The sequence below is a fragment of the Neoarius graeffei genome, chromosome 2 (genome assembly GCF_027579695.1).
Source record: "Neoarius graeffei isolate fNeoGra1 chromosome 2, fNeoGra1.pri, whole genome shotgun sequence".
Lineage (NCBI taxonomy): Eukaryota > Metazoa > Chordata > Actinopteri > Siluriformes > Ariidae > Neoarius > Neoarius graeffei.
The window spans coordinates 69,500,817-69,522,606 of NC_083570.1; the positions used below are offsets into that span (position 1 = coordinate 69,500,817).

Sequence of the window (21,790 nt, forward strand, 5' to 3'; positions counted from 1 at the left end):
TGATGGAAGCAGGTAAACGTCGTTCTCTAAGCCTGCTAACCTCAATTTTTGCAAATACCTCTCCCTCTGCTCGCCCTGTAAATGCCCTACGTCACTGGATAGTGAAGGTGTTTTCTGCATCTCGCTCCTTTTTCTTTTATGTTTTTTCCCTGGTATTTCCCACACGCCTGACTGCAGGTCAGGAAGATCACCCGCGCTGCAAAGCCAGAAAAAGATAGCCTGGTAACGTGTACGGATCACGTACACCAGCATCATTGATTTTCTGGTGATATCGCTTCTTACTCGCGTCATCTAGGCCGGATAAAATACTCGACAATGAGACTTCGTCATGATCAACAGTGTATCGCTACCGGTAGTCGCCATATTTGTGACCGTCAAAATGGCGGCATAAATATTGTCGCTATGGAAACAATGACGTAGGCCGAAATCCTCTATTGGCATTATTTTAACCATCTTCATGAGGTAGTCCCCTGGAATGCTTTTCAATTAACAGGTGCCTCGTCAAAAGTTAATTAGTGCGGGAGCATCGTGGCTCAGGTGGATAAGGCACCATACCATAAATCCGGGGACCCAGGTTCAATTCCGACCCGAGGTCGTTTCCCGATCCCTCCCCATCTCTCTCTCCCACTCATTTCCTGTCTCTACACTGTCCTATCCAATAAAGGTGAAAAAAGCCCCCCCAAAAAATCTTTAAAAAAAAAAAAAAGTTAATTAGCGCAATTTCTTGCCACCTTAAAAGTAGACGGCCTTTCAATTTCATTAAAACCGGTGAAATTTAGTTCCCTCTGAAATTTGGTCATTGTGATGTAATATATAACAAAAAAAAACACCCCAGGCCATTCTGTGGCTGGGAGGTTATTTAATTTGAGGGGATTCCCTAGCAAATAATGTGCATGAAATCACTCGCTTTGCGCAGTCAAGCAGACAGAGGAAGTCCGTGTGCACGTTTACCTTTCGGTGTCGTCGTCATCTTCTCTTGGATTTTACAGCAGCTGGCATCCAGTGTTGCATTACTGCCATCTACAGGTTTACCTTGACGGTGCACTGACAGTTCCGTCATTCTGTCGCTAAACGAACAGCTGATCACACCGAGGTGCTCGCTGACCGCCGATATTTATTAGTTTGGTCCTGCGTTTCCTTTCCTTCTCAACATAACGTCTTTTCTTCTTGCTTTCCGTTACTGTAGTCGGTCTTTCAGGTTTTGTTCGTTTCCTCCATTTTCCTCTCCTGTTTCAAATTTGTATCCCACAATACCTTGCGCAAACGGGGAAAGCCCACCACGTGATGCATGACGTAGTATCTTGTATTGTGTCACGGTGAAGCAAGAAATAATAGCAGAGAATTTAGGGCCACATGGCCCTAAATTCATTAATTGTTCTATTTTATTATTAATAATAATAATAATAATAATAATAATAATGTTGGAAGTCTGTGACTTGAATTCAGTAGCAGGGATGTCATTTTTCCGCGAATTCGCGGAATTCCGCTTTTTTCACCTCAATTTGAAAAAAAAAATTTTTCCGATTTTTCGCTCAAAAATCCGCATTCATATCCTATTCGTTCCAACTTTCAGTAATTCCGTCATTGAGATGAAACGAGGTACGTGATTGGCCCATCGCTCTGTAACAACCAATGAACGCGCTTGTTAGATAGCTGTACGTAAGCTCGCTTCAAACAAAGAGTTGAAAGATGGCAGCCTCCGTGATCGAGCGTAAAGATGCACCTGATCATCAGTTTGGGGTGTGTGTGTGTGTGTCTGTTTTTAAAGTAAATAAACATGGGGAAGAAGGAAAAAAAACAACCCAGCTCATTTCTTTCCCCATATTAAACCTGTGAGTGGTGATGGCGTCACTGCACGTGCGACAGTTGGGTATGTTTTCGCGGGGTGACGAAGGTTGCCATGGCAACGGGGCCTCACACTTCCTGGATGCGCATGCGCACGCTATGAAAGCTGTGGTGAAAAGGTTAGCATCGGAGGCTAAACCTTCTGAGGAGAAAAGAAGGGGTGGTTTTTATTTCAGTTTGTTTTAGTTACGTCCGAAGAAACAGCAGTTTAAATCACGGCTCTAGTTTACAAATCAAAATGGTTACTCGGTGAAAACAAAACAAAAGCTCGAGAGAGGGGGAGCGGTGGGAGTTTAACCCGGGAAAGTGAGTCTGTGAGGCGGCAGTGATGCTTGACCCCTCCCCCCTCCCGCCTCCTCTCACTTTACCTCAGAGTCTCTGCCAACTTCATCACACATTATTTCACCTTTTACACTCGAAGTTAGTTTTAATTTTCGCTCAAAACTTTTCCCACAGCGTGGATGTAAGGTAATTATACACAATTTTGATTTGTTTATTCAATATTAAAATGTTAGTGCAAATAATAATACATACTTGCCAACTTTTCAAAATTCTCATGAGGGAGAAAAGTGCATGAAAGACATTTTCAGTTGGCCGAGGGTCTGATGCGCGGTTGAAATGATAAAAACAGTGGATCCCAATTAATTGCAAACATTTTTTGTGAATGTTGTTTAATGAAAAAGTGATTTTTATTCTTGCATATGAAAATCCTCAAGTGAATGAACACTGTACAGTTCTGTATATGAGTCAATTTCACAGAAAACTTATTTTTTTTGTCCGGACGCGTTTTGATTACATTTTGAGATTTCTAAAACCTTTTTATGGTCTCATATGATAAAACATCATCAGTTCTACCTTGCATTTCAAAATTTGACTACTTTTGGTTCATAAATGTGTATTTTGTAGCAAATTTTAGGGTCGAAAATGAGCAAAAATGGCTGTCCCACTGAAAAGAGACTTTTTTTCAGACATGATTCTTAATGTTAGACAAAGGTGGAATTGAAACTTTTTCATGTTCAACGACAAGACTGTGGAAACCACAATGGACATATGATGTCACAAATTGAAAATGCCATTAAGAAAAGAGATTTTTTCGATGTTTTGTTAATTTTTGTATCTGTCCCAGAGGTTTGTGTCAGTTCTGTTACCATGATTAATCACATAACAAAAATAAATGCTCCCAAAAGCTATTATTGAAATTATTTGTTGCCAAGGATCTACATATTCTCACCTTTTATATGGATGGCAGAATTAACTGAATCTGAGAATATTTACTTAAAAATTTCAGTTTTGGTAAGTAGTCTATGCATGACTAATTTTTTTGTGTCAATCCTGTTACCCTGTCTAAACGGGGTGTGCAGTAACTTAATCAAATATTAGAAGTTGCCATACATAAGAAGCAAACCGGGAGACTACCAGCAGCAATAGAGTTTAATAAATAATGGTGGATGAATTCTTATGTTGCATCATGTTTGTTTGAAAAGGCACATTTAGGTATGTTCAACTTCTACAGTAATTGAAAGTATAAATTTTGTTTTTCCTTATACAGTTTTCTATTTATTCTAATACAGATGATTTAATTTAGAATGACATTTGTAGGTTCCATGTTTTGGCTTTTTGTCAGTTAAGAATCATTGAATTTACTATAGGGGCTCAGAGTTGCATGTTGACCATTAAATTGGCTTGAATTTGTTAATCATGACAAGTTTTTTCTTGTGTGTTTGCTTGCCATTTTAGTACAATTTTTAAGTCAGAAAACCCCAGAACCCAGGAGCTTCGGGGGGCTTCGCCCCCCCTTGTGCCCCCACCAGGGTGCTGCCCTGGATCAGCTGGGGGCCTGCGGCCCCCAGACCCCCGGCTAAAATTTTCAGATAATTTCACCAGCCCCAAAACACATCCCTGCAGTAGCTTTCGGTCCACTAAACAAAAATAATTAGGTGTCGGGAAAATTCTTTTTATGACCTAAACCTGAAAAATCTGAAAGTCAGTTTACCTTTAATGTGTTTGAGATCAAACAGTAAATAATAAAAATAGAGTAAATGGCCCTATGCACAACTGTAGTAATCCATATTATGTCAAGAACTGCTCAACTAAGTAAAGAGAAACGACTGTCCGCCATGAAGTGTGGGTTTTGTTTTTTAATTAATAAAAATAAAGAAAACCACTGAATTAGGAGATATGTCCAAACTTTTGACTGGTACTGTAAGCATAAGTTGATTGGTCAAACATGAGTCAATATAGCACAGGCAACTGCGATTTTTCAAAATCTGTAAAACATTAGCCATGTACACAATACATACATGTCAACCTTTGGTCAATCAAACCTGTATAACCAACCTCCAAAATCCGTATTTCCCTTATAAAATCCGTATAAGATGCAAATTAAAATAATTTACCTTAAATTTGAATGATAATTAACAATGATATATCCAAGTTACTTTTTATTCAATATTAATAACAATAAGTCTTCAGAATGAATACAAAGCTCCAATGTTCGACAAAAACACAAAGTGTCACTCTAATGTTCTGAATTGTACTCCATGACAGCTTTTTTAGTGCTCTGCACCAATACCTCACTAGGCTGCATGTCACAGCAAGTGTCTGTGTTGATCTTGCTGGAGTGCCCATTCAGAATCTTTTCAGTCGCTAGTGAAAGTCGCTCAGGTGGAAATACGCGTTTCAGACAAAATGTAACTTCCCGGTTGGCGGGATTCTCACAATGCGGTGTGCGCATGATCAGAAGTGGAACGAAGTCTCGCTACCACAAGATAACGCGCAATTTCATAAGGCTCTTTACTGGCTGTTTGTGCTTTCTGTGGTGTACAGTACGTTTGTAAATGAACGTTATGCGCTCTTTTATCATCGTGGGAATTGATTATAGTTCTAAATAAATATTGAAGTTTTTTAAAGAATCCATATAACTTTATTTGTACGCCCGTATACTACGTTTATTGAATCAAATCCGTATAAAATACGGACATTCCGTATAGGTTGACATGTATGACAATAGTTCTTAATGTTTGCGTTAAAAAATGGAATTTAAATAGCATGGACAAGTGGACCGACAGGAAGGTCAGGCTTTATTGAGCCTATATGCGATAGAGGAAATGCAACGCAATTTTGACATGTCTAAGCGAAATATAAAAATCTTTGCTAGCATTTCCTCCTAACGTCACACTAGCAAGCTGGCATACATCACTTCAGCGTTCCTACTGGCAGTGCGAATGCAAGCAGGGAAAAAAAGCCATTGAAGGTATGTAGTTCTCGGGGGAGCTCCCCAGTGGGTAGTTCCTCTCTAAGTCCCTAGAACTATTTGATCTGAAAGTGTCTAATGAAAAGTTACTATGTAGGGCAACCGTGGGAAGAGTTTAAGAATTTTTCTCCTCACATGCTCTTTCATGGTTGCTTTTTAACCTGGATCTATTTTACCAGCTTGTTATCAGAGAAGTGTGTGTGTGTGTTTAAAGTTTTGCACCAGTCACTATCCTCTCTCCTTCCCCCTCCTTTTTCCTCTGTCTCCCCTTATACACAAAGAAGGATGTTTTTCCCATGTGTTTCTAAAAGGAATACCATAAATGAGCTGCAGTTTAAATTTTAGAAACAAAGGAGATGAATAAAGGTTTAATTAGTTTAATTAATTAAGGAGTAATACAGTTGTGCTCATAAGTTTACATACCCTGGCAGAATCTATGATTCTTTGACCGTTTTTCAGAGAATATGAATGATAACACAAAAACATCTTTTCCACTCATGGTTAGTGGTTGGGTGAAACCATTTATTGTCAAACGACTGTGTTTTTCTCTTTTTAAATCATAATGACAACAGAAACTACCCAAATGACCCTGATCAAAAGTTCACATACCCTGGTGATTTTGGCCTGATAACATGCACAGAAGTTGACGCAAATGGGTTTGAATGGCTACTAAAGGTAACGTCCTCACCTGTGATCTGTTTGCTTGTAATCAGTGTGTGTGCATAAAAGCTGAGTGAGTTTCTGGGATCCAGACAGACTCTTGCATCTTTCATCCAGCCACTGATGGTTCTGGATTCTGAGTCATGGGGAAAGCAAAAGAATTGTCAACGGATCTACGGGAAAAGGTAGTTGAACTGTATAAAACAGGAAAGGGATACAAAAAGATATCCATGGAATTGATAATGCCAGTCAGCAGTGTTCAAACTGTGATTAACAAATGGAAAATCAAGGGCTCTGTTAAAACCAAACCACGGTCAGGTAGTATCTCGCCTACAATACGCCAAACAGCACAGAGATAAGCCTCAAAACTTCTGGAACAAGGTAATTTGGAGTGATGAGACCAAAATTGAACTTTTTGGCCACAACCATAAACGTTACATTTGGAGAGGTGCCAACAAGGCCAATGATGAAAGGAAGACCATTCCTACTGTAAAGCACGGAGGTGGATCGCTGATGTTTTGGGGATGCGTGAGCTACAAAGGCACAGGAAACTTGGTCACAGTTGAAGGAAAGATGAATGCAGCACGTTATCAGCAAATACTGGAGGCAAATTTGCACTCATCAGCCCGGAAGCTGCGCATGGAACGTACTTGGACGTTCCAACATGACAACAATCCAAAACACAAGGCCAAGTCGACCTGTCATTGGCTACAGCAGAACAAGGTGAAAGTTCTGGAGTGGCCATCTCAGTCTCCTGACCTCAATATCATCGAGCCACTCTGGGGAGATCTCAAACGCGCAGTTCATGCAAGACAGCCCAGGAATTTACAGGAACTGGAGGCTTTTTGCCAAGAAGAATGGGCAGCTTTACCATCTGAGAAAATAAAGAGCCTCATCTACAACTACCACAAAAGACTTCAGGCTATCATTGATGTTAGAGGGGGCAATACACGGTATTAAGAACTGGGGTATGTAAACTTTTTTGATCAGGGTCATTTGGATGTTTTTTGTTGTCATTATGATTTAAAAATAGAAAACACAGTTGTTTATCAATAAATAGCTTCACCCAGCCACTAACCATGAGTGGGGAAAAAGTTTTTGTGTTATCATTCATATTCTCTGAAAAAAGGCCAAGAAAGCAAAAATTCTGCCAGGGTATGTAAACTTATGAGCACAACTGTAGAGTGGTGGTGGTGGTGATGTCATTGTCAACAAGAAAACAAATTTCCCAATGATATTAATCCTTACAAGATTTTAATGTTGTATGTATATTTTAATATATGCTTGTGGAGCATTTAATGTTGGCAGAAACTGGAACTTCAGTTTTTCACTGAGCCGGCAGTGGAAAGCACCGTCTCCAAACAAACCTTCCACCAGTTACATTTTCTCAAATTCTGTCAACATGCTGCAGTAACGTGACCAGACATCCCAGTTTGACCGGGACAGTCCCGATTTTGAGTTGCGTGTCCCCAGTCCCGACAAAGGTCCGTCAGGATGCTGAAATGTCCCGGTTTACACCAAACACTAACAAACTGTCCCGGTTACAGCGATCATACATAGCCAACGAGATGTCAATAAAGCTTCTAGCAATTCAGCATCAATGAGCATGTGTGCGCAGTTAACCTGTATCTATTTGTACAGTGTTGCAATAGAGAGGCCGCGTTATAACGTTTTTTTGCGCTAGCGGCTGTCAACTACTACGCGACTATGCCGAACGGATGAGCACTGGGCGGAGATGTTCACGCACTTCAAGAGTAGGGAGATTCCTTACAGCAATGTCAGCCAGCTTTGCCAGTTTGCCATGTACCTACCTGGTACCAATGCTCCAGTTGAGCGAATATTTTCACTCATGAGCAACACCTGGACTGATGAGAGGAATCGCATGACCGTGCCTACTCTCGAAGCCTTGCTCATTACCCGGGCCAATTTCGACGATACTTGCTGGCAGTTTCACAGCAGGCTCTCGGGCAATAAAGCGCTACTGGAGCAAATTCACTCATCATGTAAATATATGCAATAAAATGGCGGCATCTTTAGGGTGGGTGGGTTGTGTTTCTGAAACGTTTTTTGTTGCCTTTCATCTGTTTCGTCTGTCTTTAATCTGTATCACAGATTGTCTTGACTTGTTTGATGCTGTTGTCAACTCAGGGTTCACGTTTTCAAAATAGTTAATAGCCGACACTGGTTAAGATTAAACGTAGACATTTTGGGTAAAGGTTCAGAGGTGACAACGATTGCGCTCGTTGCTGTTACAATGTATAGCCTATAGAGATCTTGCATGTGACGTCACAGCCGATCCAGATTGTGACAGACGCCATCGTGTCGGTCAAACGCCATATTCCGCCTTCTACTTCTACTTCTGGTTCTACTTCTGCTTTTACTTCTACCTTTTCTTCTGGAAAACCCTACTATATACAATTCTACTACAACGGCTGCGGCTACAAGCTCTCCCTACCTGTGCACGGTTTTTGTTTTTTGTGTGTATTTTTGTGGGTTGTTCGTCTGTACTGGACTTCAATATCCACTACAACCGTATGGACTTACTGGACATTGGTTTCCAGCAGAAAATGACGGTTTGTAGCGATTTCCATCGCATGCACAACATTCCGGACAAGAAAAAAAATAATAACATTCCGGACGAGACAGCGAGGTCTCCGTGGATTGTTATTGGAAGCAAAGCGAGGGAGGCGGCGCCGGGAGCCGAAGCGAGGCTACAGGCAGAGCCGGCCTGTTGACTAAGCTCAGAAAACAGCCACTCAAACCTCCACTGCCAAGCCTCTACCTCTCCAACGCCAGATCCATGTAAACAACACGGACGATTTGGAATTACCTTATTCTATTCTATAATCGGCTGGTCAGTGCTATACTCAATACTTAAGTGACTTACCCATCCAATGAGGATAGTTATTTTCTTGTTTACAAGATGCCACATCTGAGTCGCTGACAAATCCTGAATTTCTGTAAAGAAAACTGTCCAGAGATTTATAAGCACGCAGTGCTTCACCACTGAACAGCGAGGGAAAGTTGATGAGGTAATCATACACGTCCGGGTATTCCGCTGGCAGTTCAAAATCCGGTCGTGAAAACTCCGTCCGGTAAGCCATAAGGGTCACAAATCTGTAGATCGTTTATTTTAGACATATATATCTAGTTATCTGTTCATTAGAAAAATGAGCCGTGTAGTCCGTCGGTTTAAATTGATCCATTCTGTACACGAGTGCAGCAATATTCAGCTGTGTTTTTGACCGACAAGATGGGGGTTGTGTACTTTCCGGTCACGTGACTGCAAGATCTCTATTGTTTAAAAAAAAAAAAGTTCACACAAAATGTTGATGTTAATATGCAAGCAATGCATTTTCTTGGCGTTTTCACAAAGGTGAAATAAATCAGTTGAAATGTAGGCTATTGGCCTATTCCCTATCATCACATCTGTTGTCTGATTTTCTTACCTTAACTGAATTGTGATAGAAGTACATGTAGATACCAAGAAAATACTTGATTATTCTCTGAAATGTTGATAAAAGTGAGCGTCTACAAAATGATAAAAGCACCTGTCTGAGCCATGGTTTGAGCCGGCGCATGTTTACATCAAAACGCGTGTGCGTGCACGAGTATCAAGGTCACGCGCAAAGTGTCCCGGTTTTAGACTCGGGAAATCTGGTCACCCTATGCTGTAGTGGTGAGAGAAACGTTATTGTAATTTTTCCTGCTTCATGTACTGTGAAGTACAGGAGGGGGGAGAAAAAAACTCAAACCTGCCAAGACAAAATTAAGCACAAATTCACAATCAGTTTTGATTGCCATTCAGTTACTCAGACATGGCGAGTGAGTTCATTTTCTCTTCCACGGTTTGATGGTATTCCAAATAAAGCTCTAGGCCACGGGGTCATTTATAGAAACAAGCACATCACATTTTAACATTTGTATCTTACCATCACTGTGGTCATCACTACTTTTTGTTTAACGGTAGTGTAGTGAAACCATTGACAGAACAGCATTTATTTGTTTGTATGTTTGTTTAAACAGTTGGCATGTGAATGCAGCATTACACTCAGTGTCAGTATAATGCCCTTTTTTTCCTGAGCTACACTAATTGCTGGGAAGAATATTCAACAACATCATGAATTAAACAGGACCACATGTGGAGTCAGCCTGCATTAAGACAGGAAAAAGGAGTTTAAAAAGAGAGAACAAGAGAGCGCGCTCTCCCCTCAGTCTATAAACTCTGCTCTCCCTGTGCCTACTTTGACATTAAAGGTTACTGAATGGTCACATTTTGGTTCTCTGTGGCCATGTGCTGATTTTTCAAGGGCCATTTTCTCATTGGGCACTCAGGACCACACTCTCACGCTCGTGCGCTCTGTCTCTTTTACTCACACACACACACCCTCCATCACTCCAGATCAGATGGGCTGGTCTAAATATAGCCCAGCAAAGGAGCAGCACACAGATGTGACCTTCAAGACTACCTAACTGCTGTAGCCATGCATTGTCCTTGTCTTGCTCACACACACACGCACTCTTGTGTTTTATCGGGTGTGTGTGCTTTGCATTGATGGTGAGGGAATGCAATGTGTGTGTGTGTGTGTTTGTCTGCCTTTCAGGCTAAAAGCCATGCAGTAATCTTTTAAACATGCTCAGTGGAAAAGTTGCACTTGCTATTTCTTTGCTGAACATTCAACACTGTTTATTAGTATAGACATATTTTATATTGGCACCCCTTGTAAAGATCAGTAAAAAGGGGTTAGGAAAAATAAATCAAGCTTCATCTCACACTGAAAAAATGGGAAAAATCCAACCTTTAATTGAAAAGTTTATTCAGAGAAAGAAACGTCCCTCATCAAGGAAATTTTTCAACAAAAGCACATGTGCCACTATTATTGGCACACCTGGAAATTATAGTGAACAGTCAGTGCGTTTACATGCACATCCAAATCGAGCTGCTGTCGGTAATCGAGCTAAGGGTCCCAGCAGGGGTGCCAGAGAAATCCAATCCTACATGCACACAAGGAAATCGAGCTATTGTGTGAGGTACATTGTGCACCCGAGCCACAGGTGGCGCTACAGGCCCCATCGTGTTGGTACACTTCCGGTTGTCATCATGAAGAAGAGCTATTCAAGAGTATAAACAAAGTTATCAGCAGTGTTGCCAGATACTGCTGACGTTTTCCAGCCCAAAACATGTTCAAATCCGCCAAAATGCACTTAAAACCGCCCAATCTGGCAACACTGGCAGTTCCGTGTTTACAAGTTCCGTGCTCAAGCTGTTAGGCTTGCTCTAACAGACTGTATGGCTACAAACTGTCCTGCGCAGACCACTGTTTTGTAAGACAACTTATTTTGCACAATTGTATATTTTTCTAAAGTCCATTTTTTGCTTACAAAAAAAATATATATTTTTTTTTTGCTTACAATTTAACTTGTGTCTTAATAAACACACAAGTTCAATTGTTTTGTTTTTATTGACATTCTTCAGATGTTGGACATGTATATAATATATATACACACACACACACACACACACACACACACACACACACAAATACAATGACTTGTTTATGTACACAATTCACAGCTATGCAACAGCTGTACAGATGTATTTGGTGATTCAGTAAGTGAGCTAAATTTTAACAGTGCAAACAATGCCACAAAAAGAAAAGATTCATGCCGTTGTCATGATTCGTTGTCATGCCGACCGAGGCTGTTGTGTTTCCCGCTTGTGGTCTCGTCACTCATCACTTCCGGAAGGGGCAGTGCTGAAGTAAGTAGCTCGACTATTACCGTATTTTCTGGACTATAGAGCGCACCTGTATATAAGCCGCATCCGCTCTATTTAAAAAAAAAAAAAAAAGATATACAAGCCGCACCGGGCTATAAGCCGCAGATATCTATGTTGAAAAATTAGATATTTACTGCATGTACAGAACGATTTTGTACTGTAAATGTACATGTATGTACCTGAACAGATTCTTTCCGAACAGTGCCTTTTAACACGGCAGCAACTTTGCTGATTAAAACGGAACAGAACCAAGAGAAAATAACCGGTATTTATTTACCTTCATTTCTCCTGTGTTTGAAACCACAAGTCACTTTAATCATCTTCACTGAAACCCATGAAGTCGTCTTCTTCAGTGTCGGAGTTGAACAGCCTCAGAAGCGCTTCGTCACATCTGTCTCCATCAGTCTCGCTCTCCGTGTCACTGTCATCCTCCGGTGAAGTTAGCTCTGAAGGTGCGCCGCTCTCTTCGCGTAGCAGTCCAGCCTTTCGGAACCCGTTGGTGATGGTGGATTCTTTCACAGCAGTCCACGCTGTTAGGATCCACTGACAGACATCAGAAAAGGATGCTTTTCGCATGCGGCCAGTTTTTGTGAAAGACTTCTCACTACTTGTCATCCAAGTCTCCCACTCAACCCGGAGTGCAGCTTTAAATGCCCGATTCACACTGATGTCAAGTGGCTGCAAATACTTTGTTGTACCTCCAGGAATCACAGCTGGAATGGAGTTTGTTTTCTTGATCGCTGCTTTCACAGAATCTGTGATGTGGGCCCTCATGCTATCCAAAACAAGCAGTGCTTTTTTTCTGGTGAAAAAATCCTCCCGGGCGCTTACCGTAGCACTCCGTTAACCATTCATTCATTAGGCCTTCCATCATCCACCCTTTGGTGTTAACTTTGACCACTATGCCTTTCGGGAGTTGTTCTTTCGGCATAGTTATGCGCTTAAAAATCACCATTGGTGGAAGTTTTTGTCCGGATGCCGTGCATGCCAGAACGCAGGTGAAGTGTGTCTTCTCGTAGCCTGTTGTTTTCAACAACACGGATGATGCACCTGTCTTGTTAACAGTCTTGGTCAGTGGCAGATCAAACGTCAAAGGGACTTCATCCATATTTATGATGTCGTCTGGTCCGATGGAGTTTTCTTGTATCTTTGTTTCAACGAATTTGTGGAAGTTTTCAATTTTTTCCTGATAGTCAGGGGGGAGTTGCTGACAGAGAGTGGTCCGTGCCCTAATGGACAGGTTTTTACGTCTCATAAATCTGAAACACCATGACGGCCCAGCTTTGAAATCTTCAATATTCATTTCGCGGGCGATTGTTTCGGCTTTCAGTCGGATCTGTATAGTGGATACACCTTGGCCACCTGCTCTGTGTGTTCACCCAGTCCTCCAGGACATTTTCAAGTTCAGGCCACCTGCTTTTATGTCCTCTGAAAGCTTTTCTCGACTTTTGGCATTGCATGAGCTCTTCCTGCTGCCGCCTCCAACGTCTCACCATAGATTCATTGACGCTAAGCTTGCGTGCAGCAGCGCGGTTTCCTTCCTGGATAGCAAACTCGATGGCCTTCAACTTAAAACTTGCATCATACGAACTTCTTCGTGTGGTTTCCATGATGAAGGGGCAAGGATTTGAAAATAATTACCAGTTAGTAATTTGTCGTGCGTGTTCTATCTGCTAGAGATCTGCTAATTCTTCTTTGCATTGATTTTTCGTCGATCTTATTTTTGATTCTACTTCCGGTTAGAGTGCCCCTAGCGGTGGAAGAAAAATCCACAGAATAGCCGCACCTTTGTATAAGCCGCATGGTTCAAAACCTAGGAAAAAAGTAGCGGCTTATAGTCCAGAAAATACGGTAGCTCGATAGGTAAGTAGCTCGGCTAAAATCGCATAATCTAGGTCGTGTAGCTCGATTACGAGAAATCCAGTTCAGTTCAATTTCAGCCGAATTAAGGTGTATACATGGCATTTTGAACTTCGATTTCAGTCGAGCAACGGCAGAAATTCGATTCTCTCTATGTGCATGTAAACGCACTGAGTGTAACTGAAGCATGTTTACCATTTAACTTGTACATTTTTGAGTTGGAGTGTGTGGGAACTTTCAAGCTCTAATCCCTTCCTGATTAACTGGGGTACAAATATGAGGTGAGACAGAGGCCACATTCCCTTAGTCACCCATTAACATGGGAAAGATAAGAGAAAACAAACTAAATGAGGGAGGAGTGTGTTGATCTTCATAAGTTAGGGAATGGTTATTTAAAAAAAAAAAAACTACTTGCCTGAAAATTTCCATTTCTACTGTTAGGGCAATAATACAAAAGTGGCCATCCACCAGGCCGCCTGGTTGCTGAACTCTATCCACTACCTACCCCTGGTCTGTAACCCATTCATTCACACAAGTAAACTACCTCATCCGTTTGCACATCACACCACAAACATTAGCATTACTGCTGTATCTGCTGCTATTGCCCGTTTGCACTAATGTCATATACACCTCGTAAGCTGCTCTTCTAGCACCTTCTCAGTTATTGTACTGTATTGCACTACTGCTATTTTGTACATTGTTTGATTTTAGAGTGTATTTTTTATCTATCCATAACTTTTTTTTAAATCTATATTTTTTTATACGCGCGCGCGTGAGATATACATCACATACATACGTGTGTGTGTGTGTATATATGTATATATATGTGTGTGTGTGTGTGTGTGTGTGTGTGTGTGTGTATATATATATAATATGTATATATGTGTGTATGTGTATATATATATATATATATATATATATATATATATATATATATATATACCAACCAACCACAGAGAGACACACACGTGTGTGTGAGATATGTATACCACAGAGAGAGAGACACACACACGTGTGTGTGTGTGTGTGTGTGAGGTGTATATACGTGTGTGTATGTATATCACACGTATGTGTGATCTTTATCTGTTTTTATTTGTTTTTTTGGGGGGGGGGGGTTACAAGTAAGGTGAGAGAGAAATGGCATTTTGATTCTCCTATATGTCCTGGATATATAGTGAATTGACAATCTTTGAATCTTTTGAAACTCGCCTGGAAGAGGACTCAAGTTGATTTTTCCCCATGTACAGTGAGGAGGGTGGTTAGAGAGGCAGAATAAAATAAAAAGAATCCCCAAGGATCACTGTTGGTGAATTACAAGAAAAAGTAAAATCTTGATTTAAGTCTCCAAAACCACCATCAGACACCACCTCCATGCCAACAGATTATTTGGAAGGTTTGTGGGGGGGGGCCTTTTCAGTCAGTTAATCACAAGTATAAGCACCTGAAGTTTGCGAAACGCTACTGGAACTGTGTTCTATGGTCTGATGTAACAAAAATGGAGCTTTTTAGCAATAAACACTCCAGGTGGGTTTGGTGTAGAAAGAAAGATGGCCATCATGAAAAGAACCCTATCCCAACTGTGATGGAAGTTCAATGCAATTTTTTTATATTTTTTGGGGGGGGTCTTCCAGAGGCACTGGAAACCTTGTTGGCTGTCATGGCTTCATGGACTCCATGAAATACCAGAACATTTTAAATCAAAATCTGTATGCCTCTGTCAGGAAACTAAAACTGTGTCATCATTGGATCTTGCAGCCAGACAGTGATCTGAAACATGTGCTTAAATAAACACAAAACAAAAACGGTAAGCTGATCACAGAATCAAGCTTCTGCTGTGACCATCTCAGTCCCCTGACCTGAACCCCATTTAAAAACCTGTGGGCTGAGCTGAAGAGTGCACAAGAGAGAGCCGAGGACCCTGGATGATCTGGAGAGATTGTGTAAAGAGGAATGGTCTCTGATGCCCTGCTCTGTATCTCCAACCTTATAAAATTTTATAGAAGCCTCAGTGCAGTTTTACTGGTAAAGGGAGGTTGTATAAGTATCAATACAGGGGTGCCAATAATAGTGTCATATGTGGGTTTTGTTGAAAAAAATTATTTGAGGAATTTTTCACTGAATAAATTTATTTCAGTTAAATGTTGGATTTTTCTCTTCCCCCAGTGTGAGATGAAGCTAATTCACCAAAAAGTGGATTTATTTTTCTCTAACCCTTTATATTCATCTTTACAAGCGGTGCCAATCGTATATGCTTTTTAAGTGTTTTATGGCACTTGGTATTTTGGATGTACAACAAAATTACTTTGATTTACTACAAGTAAGCATCACTCTGTGGCTTAACTGAAAACCGTGTCCTTGTGTTTGCAGTCACAGGAGTCGTGATGAGGATCGCATCTCAAAGCCACTCCCCTTGCCTGCTAAAATGGTGGAAGAGACTCATAAATCACTGGAACAGACTGGTACCAGAGAGGAGAAACAGCTCCCCCCTCTGCCAGGTCAGAGTTCAGATGAATACCCTTACCCAGCGTTTCTCAACCTTTTTTCAGTCACGGCACCCTTCAGAAGTATGCAAATTCTCAAGGCACCCACATATAAAATGTACACAGTCACGCTGACCCCGGCAGTGACGTTGTGACCATGGGAAAGGGGGCCGCGAGACAAATTTTGATGATGCATGAGGCGGCGATGATCTGCATTAGTGTAACTATTGTTTTGTTTTTAATTCCAAATTCATTTTATTTATTTCAATGTTAGAATATATAATTTTTTGACGGCACCCCTAATGAAGCCAGATGGCACCCCAGAGTGCCATGGCACCCTGGTTGAGAGAGGCTGCCCTAACCCACCTTTCACCAGCATGCTTGCTGCAATTAGTATGTTTATGCCATGAAGACTGTGTGCATAGTAGTGGAGATGTGCGCAATATGATTTTTATCAGCTTTGACACACTCCCTGCCTGTAGCATCCTACTTTGTGCTGGCTTGACCTCTTAGCAGGGAAGCCGCTGTGTGTGTGTTTTAACATGTTTATTGTTTTTCATAGAGCCAAAGCCTGTGTACGCTCAGCCTGGCCAGCCTGATGTGGATTTGCCTGTCAGTCCAGCGGATGCTCCTGCGCCTAGTGTAGCCCATGATGACGGCATTCTACGGTACCCTTTGTCCTCCTTGAAAAAAAAAAAAAGTTTCCTCCTTCTAATGCACAGAGTTGAGAGAAACTTGCCACTACAAAGGAATTTGAAGGGACGTTTTGGTTTTTTTTAAACAATGGGACTTCTTTTCTCCAGGCCGAGTATGAAGCTGGTAAAGTTTAAGAAGGGTGAGAGCGTGGGGCTGCGGCTGGCTGGAGGCAATGATGTGGGCATTTTTGTGGCTGGTGTCCTGGAGGACAGTCCTGCTGCTAAAGAAGGTCTCGAGGAGGGAGACCAGATACTCAGGGTGAGGCCACCTGACTGTCTCTTACCCAATACAAAATAACTCTTAACTGAAAGGTTTTTGTGAATTTGTAGAGAAATGTTAGCGTTCATTATGTACTTTTTATTTTTTGGTAGCCTGGAAGTAGACCAGGCTTCTGTATCCTAACACAACACATCTTAATGATGGTTGAGCTCTGTTGAATGATGAGTAGCTCTTTTTAGTATTCAAGTTTTATACCGACTTTTTCGGGTTGTATGATGGCAGCCTTAGTTTTACGGAGGCTCGATTCCCAAGCTCTGCCTTGCTTGTTGTGTAAATGCTCTTAAACCCTAGCCTGTACCAAAATGCTTTTACTTTCTTGGTGGTTTCCCCAGTGATCTGAGCTGTTCACTTGTCCCACTGCCAAAAACACTTGCCTGTGTGCGTCTCCCACACTCTGAATCCTTTTTGAGAACAATGAACAGTGACTTTCTCTGTAATGTGCACTCACATTGTTTTCCGTGTTTTTGTGTGTGTTCTGTGGCGATTGTATGTTCATTATTTGGACTCTTGTTGATTTGACCAGGGACAATCCTTTTGATGTTCTCTCCTTAGGTCAATAATGTAGACTTTGCAAACATCATCCGAGAGGAGGCTGTGCTGTTTCTTCTGGATCTGCCCAGAGGGGATGATGTCACCATTCTGGCCCAGAAAAAGAAAGATGGTGAGGATGCTGAGATCATTCACTGTTTTATTCGATTTCCTGTGATCAAATGATTCATCATGTACTTATTAATCATTTAATTATCTAGATTAAAAACGGGCATAACAAAACATTTTCTCCTCTTTTGCATCGACACGTTTTTCTCTCTTCTCTGTAGTGTACCGGCGAATTGTGGAGTCGGACGTGGGTGACTCATTTTATATCCGAACTCATTTTGAGTATGAAAAAGAGTCTCCGTACGGCCTGAGCTTTAATAAGGGTGAGGTATTCCGAGTAGTAGATACCCTTTACAATGGCAAACTGGGTTCCTGGCTTGCCATTCGCATTGGCAAGAACCACCAGGAGGTGGAGAGGGGCATCATCCCCAACAAGAACAGGTACTGGTTAATCTGTAGTAAAATGTTTGGATTGTGGGTGGGTAGGTGGGTGTTTTTCTTTTTTGAACTGTGTTAATGATTTCTGTTCCAGTAATTTCAGACATAATACTTTCAGGTGATAAAAGATAACATGTACCATACCACACAGACAGATATGCGTTATAGTGGGTTAGATGGGTGGTGTTTGCTACAAACCAAATATGGGCCCCTCATGATGTTTTCGGTCCTCCAGAGCGGAGCAGCTTTCCAGTGTGCAGTACACACTTCCTAAGACAGCAGGAGGGGACAGGGCAGACTTCTGGAGGTTCCGTGGCCTCAGGAGCTCCAAGAGGAACCTGAGGAAAAGTAGAGAGGATCTCTCCGCTCAGCCTGTCCAGACGAAATTCCCCGCCTATGAGAGAGTAGTACTCCGAGAAGGTGAGGACCACTATATATGGCCTCTTTATTGCTCACCCCGACGGGGTGTGTTGATTTTATCTTGCAGTGTATCGGTCTGTCTTTGTATCTCTACTTTGTAATTGTTTGCACTGACCTGTTTTGTTCTTATTCCTACATGATTAGCTGGTTTCCTGAGACCTGTAGTAGTGTTTGGTCCTATTGCTGATGTTGCCAGAGAGAAGCTTTCAAGGGAGGAACCAGACATATTTGAGCTTGCCAGTGAGCATGTTTTACATTTTATATATGTACTAGTGCATCTCAAAAAATTAGAATACCATGAAAAAGTTCCTTTTTTTCATAATTTAATTCAAAAAGGTAAAGTGAAATATTTAAAGCCTTTTTTGTTTTAATTTTGATGATTATGGCTTATAGCTCATGAAAATCAGAAATCCAGTATCTCAAATTATTAGAATATTCCCTAAGATCAATCAAAAAAAGGATTTACAATACAGAAATGTCCAACTTCTGAAAAGTATATTCATTTATACATTCAGTACTTGGTTGGGGCTCCTTTACCATGAATTACTGCATCAATGCAGTGTGGCATGGAGGTGATCAGTCTGTGGCACTGCTGAGGTGTTATTGAAGCCCAGGTTGCTTTGATAGTGGCCTTCAGCGTATCTGTATTTTTGGGTCGGGTGTTTCTCATCTTCCTCTTGACAATACCCCAGAGATTCTCTATGGGGTTCAGGTCAGGCAAGTTGGCTGGCCAATCAAACACAGTAATATCATGGTCAGCAAACCATTTGGTAGTAGTTTTGGCACTGTGGGTAGGTGCTAAGTCCTGCTGGAAAAGGAAATCAGCATCTCCAAAAAGCTCATCAGCAGATGGAAGCATGAAGTGCTCTAAAATCTCCTGGTAGATGGCTGTGTTGACTTTGGCAGGGGTGAGAATTTTCCGCCGATTGGCGGATTTCCGACTTTTTCAGACCAAAATGATCATTTTTGAGATCGATGTAAATCCGTTGAGAATTTTTTTTTTTTTTTTTTGGGGGGGTATGATTAACGATCTGTGGTCACCTTATAACGCAGACATCCCAAGTGTCCCGGGAGTCTCCTGCATATTGATAGAAGCGAGCAAGAGCGTGCGCGCGCAACATTAAGGTCTGCATCACGCATCTTAGAATGTGCGCACGCGAGGGAGACTGTGTGCAGTGTTGCCAGATACTGCTGACGTTTTCCAGCCCAGAATATGTTCAAAACCCGCCAAAATGCACTTAAAACCAGCCAATCTGGCAACACTGCCTGTGTGCCTGTTCATGTAGCGCATGCCAGACAAAGAGCATCTTGATTGGGTTACTCAGCAAAATAAGCCAATCAGCTTTCAGTGTGGGCGGGCTTTTATTTCTTTTCTCGAGGACCGGAGTTTTCAGTTGTATTGAGTCAGTGCAGCCTACAGGATCGGCATGGCAGAGAGAGAGAGAGAGAGCGCGCCTCAAAAAATATATATCAATTACATGTCATATATAAGTGTGTATCTTTTTATAAATGGGGTTAGCTTATCTAATGTAGCATGTTGGGGAGAATCATAGTATCATCTATATTTCTGATAAAATTTTAAGTATGATACCATGTATAACTCTCCTACTTATTGCCCATTTCATGGGGGACGGAATTGTTGGCATGTGCCGCGCGGGAGCGTCTGCCCAAATTTTTTAGGCCGAGATGAACTTAGTTTTTGATTTAAAAAAAAATTTCCAATATGTAATGCTAATTGTACATGCCTGTTCTTTAATTCAAAATCACCATCTTGATCTTCAGGTTGACCGTATGGTATCTATATTACATTACACAACATCCTGTCCAGATAAATCCTAGTTAGTACACACAACAGTTGATAGGGAAGTGATGAGTGATGTTGATTGTTGCCTGCTTAATATGCAAGACCTCCTGCTACCATGATAACATCAGAAGAAAGCTTAAGAGAATTATATGGTAGAACTTTTTTCTGGTTTGCACTTCATTTTAAAGGATTAGAGTATTCAAAAACATGAATAGCAAAAATGCAGAAATATAATACTGTAGAGCTCGTTTATATTAAAAGGTGCATTGATTTTTCTGAAATCATCAAATGTGAATTGATTAAAAACAAGTCTCTTGTACCATATTAATCATTTTCACCTGGGAGTCCACCAAGAAGGGGAATTTATTTCCAAATACATTGCAACTTTTTGATGATAAAATTAATGGTTTTGGGGTAAAAAAAAAAAAAGCCAAAAATCATTAGCCCCGCCCCGGTTTTTTTCAGACTTTTAAAATATTTTTCATTCTCATCCCTGCTTTGGACTTGATAAAATACAGTGGACCAACACCAGCAGATGACATGGCACCCCAAATCATCACAGACTGTGGAAACTTCACACTGGGCTTCAAACACCTTGGATTTCCAAATTAAATGCAAAATGTACTTTCATCTGAAAAGAGGACTTTGGACCACTGAGCAACAGTCCATTTCTTTCTCTCCTTAGCCCAGATAAGACACTTCTGACATTGTCTCTGGCTCAGGAGTAGCTTGATATTAGGAATGCGAAAGTTGTATCCCCTTTTCTTGAAGATGTCTGTTCGTGATGGGTCTTGATACACTGACACCAGCCTCAGTCCACTCCTTGTGAAGCTCTCCCAAGTTCTTGAATCAACTTTTCTTGACAATCCTCTCAAGACTGCGGCCATCCCTGTTGCTTGTGCACCTTTTCCAGCCACCCTTTTCAGCAATGACCTTTTGTGGCTTACCCTCCTTGTGGAGGGCATCAGTGATCATCTTCTGGACAACAGTCAAGTCAGCAGTCTTCCCCATGATTGTGGTTGTGTGTACTGAACTAGACCGAGAGATACACTGTGTTCATACTGTTTTACTCAAACTCGAAATGAAATATTCTAATATTTTGAGATGTTTTTTTTGTACTGTATGCCATACTGATTAAAATTTAAAATGGAAAAATGCCTGAAACATTTTAGTTTGTGTAATGAGTCTATAATATATAACATTTTTCACTTTCTTAAATAACTGATGGAAAATATTGAACTTTTTCACAATATTCTAATTTTTTGAGATGCACTAGTATATGAGAATATATATGAAGGAGTGAGCGAAGTGAACAAGTGACAACTTCATATCTACGCACCACCGTGAAATATTCTTATTATATAGACACATCCACACACAAAAAAAATACGCAAGTTAATGAAAAGAATTTTAATTTAGAACTCTTCACCATTTTGACAATGCACATCTAGTCAGCGGGAAAACACTGGGAGTGACGTCATCGGAGTGAGGATATTGGCAAAAATGTTACTTGGATCCGGAATGTATTTCATATGAAAAATGAGTTCTTCAGCACAAGAAGATAAACTTCGTATCTTCAAGCCAACGTGTGAATTTTCTTTTTATTATATAGACACATTCACAAACAAAAAGTACCCAAATTTATCAAAACAGTTCATTGTTAAGCTTGCATTTTTCAT

The 21,790-nt window shown here is 41.0% G+C and overlaps 1 protein-coding gene across 15 annotated transcripts in view; it reads left to right on the plus strand.

The window, feature by feature from the left end:
- tjp1b (tight junction protein 1b) overlaps positions 1 to 21,790 on the plus strand; it is a 139,806-nt gene that overhangs the window by 80,525 nt on the left and 37,491 nt on the right. For all 15 annotated transcript variants that reach the window (XM_060914810.1, XM_060914813.1, XM_060914809.1 and 12 more), the window contains exons 9-15: positions 15,765 to 15,892; positions 16,440 to 16,545; positions 16,681 to 16,831; positions 17,405 to 17,513; positions 17,671 to 17,890; positions 18,123 to 18,307; positions 18,452 to 18,547. In XM_060914810.1, the coding sequence (XP_060770793.1) occupies positions 15,765 to 15,892; positions 16,440 to 16,545; positions 16,681 to 16,831; positions 17,405 to 17,513; positions 17,671 to 17,890; positions 18,123 to 18,307; positions 18,452 to 18,547 (995 nt within the window). The remainder of the gene's footprint in view (positions 1 to 15,764; positions 15,893 to 16,439; positions 16,546 to 16,680; positions 16,832 to 17,404; positions 17,514 to 17,670; positions 17,891 to 18,122; positions 18,308 to 18,451; positions 18,548 to 21,790) is intronic.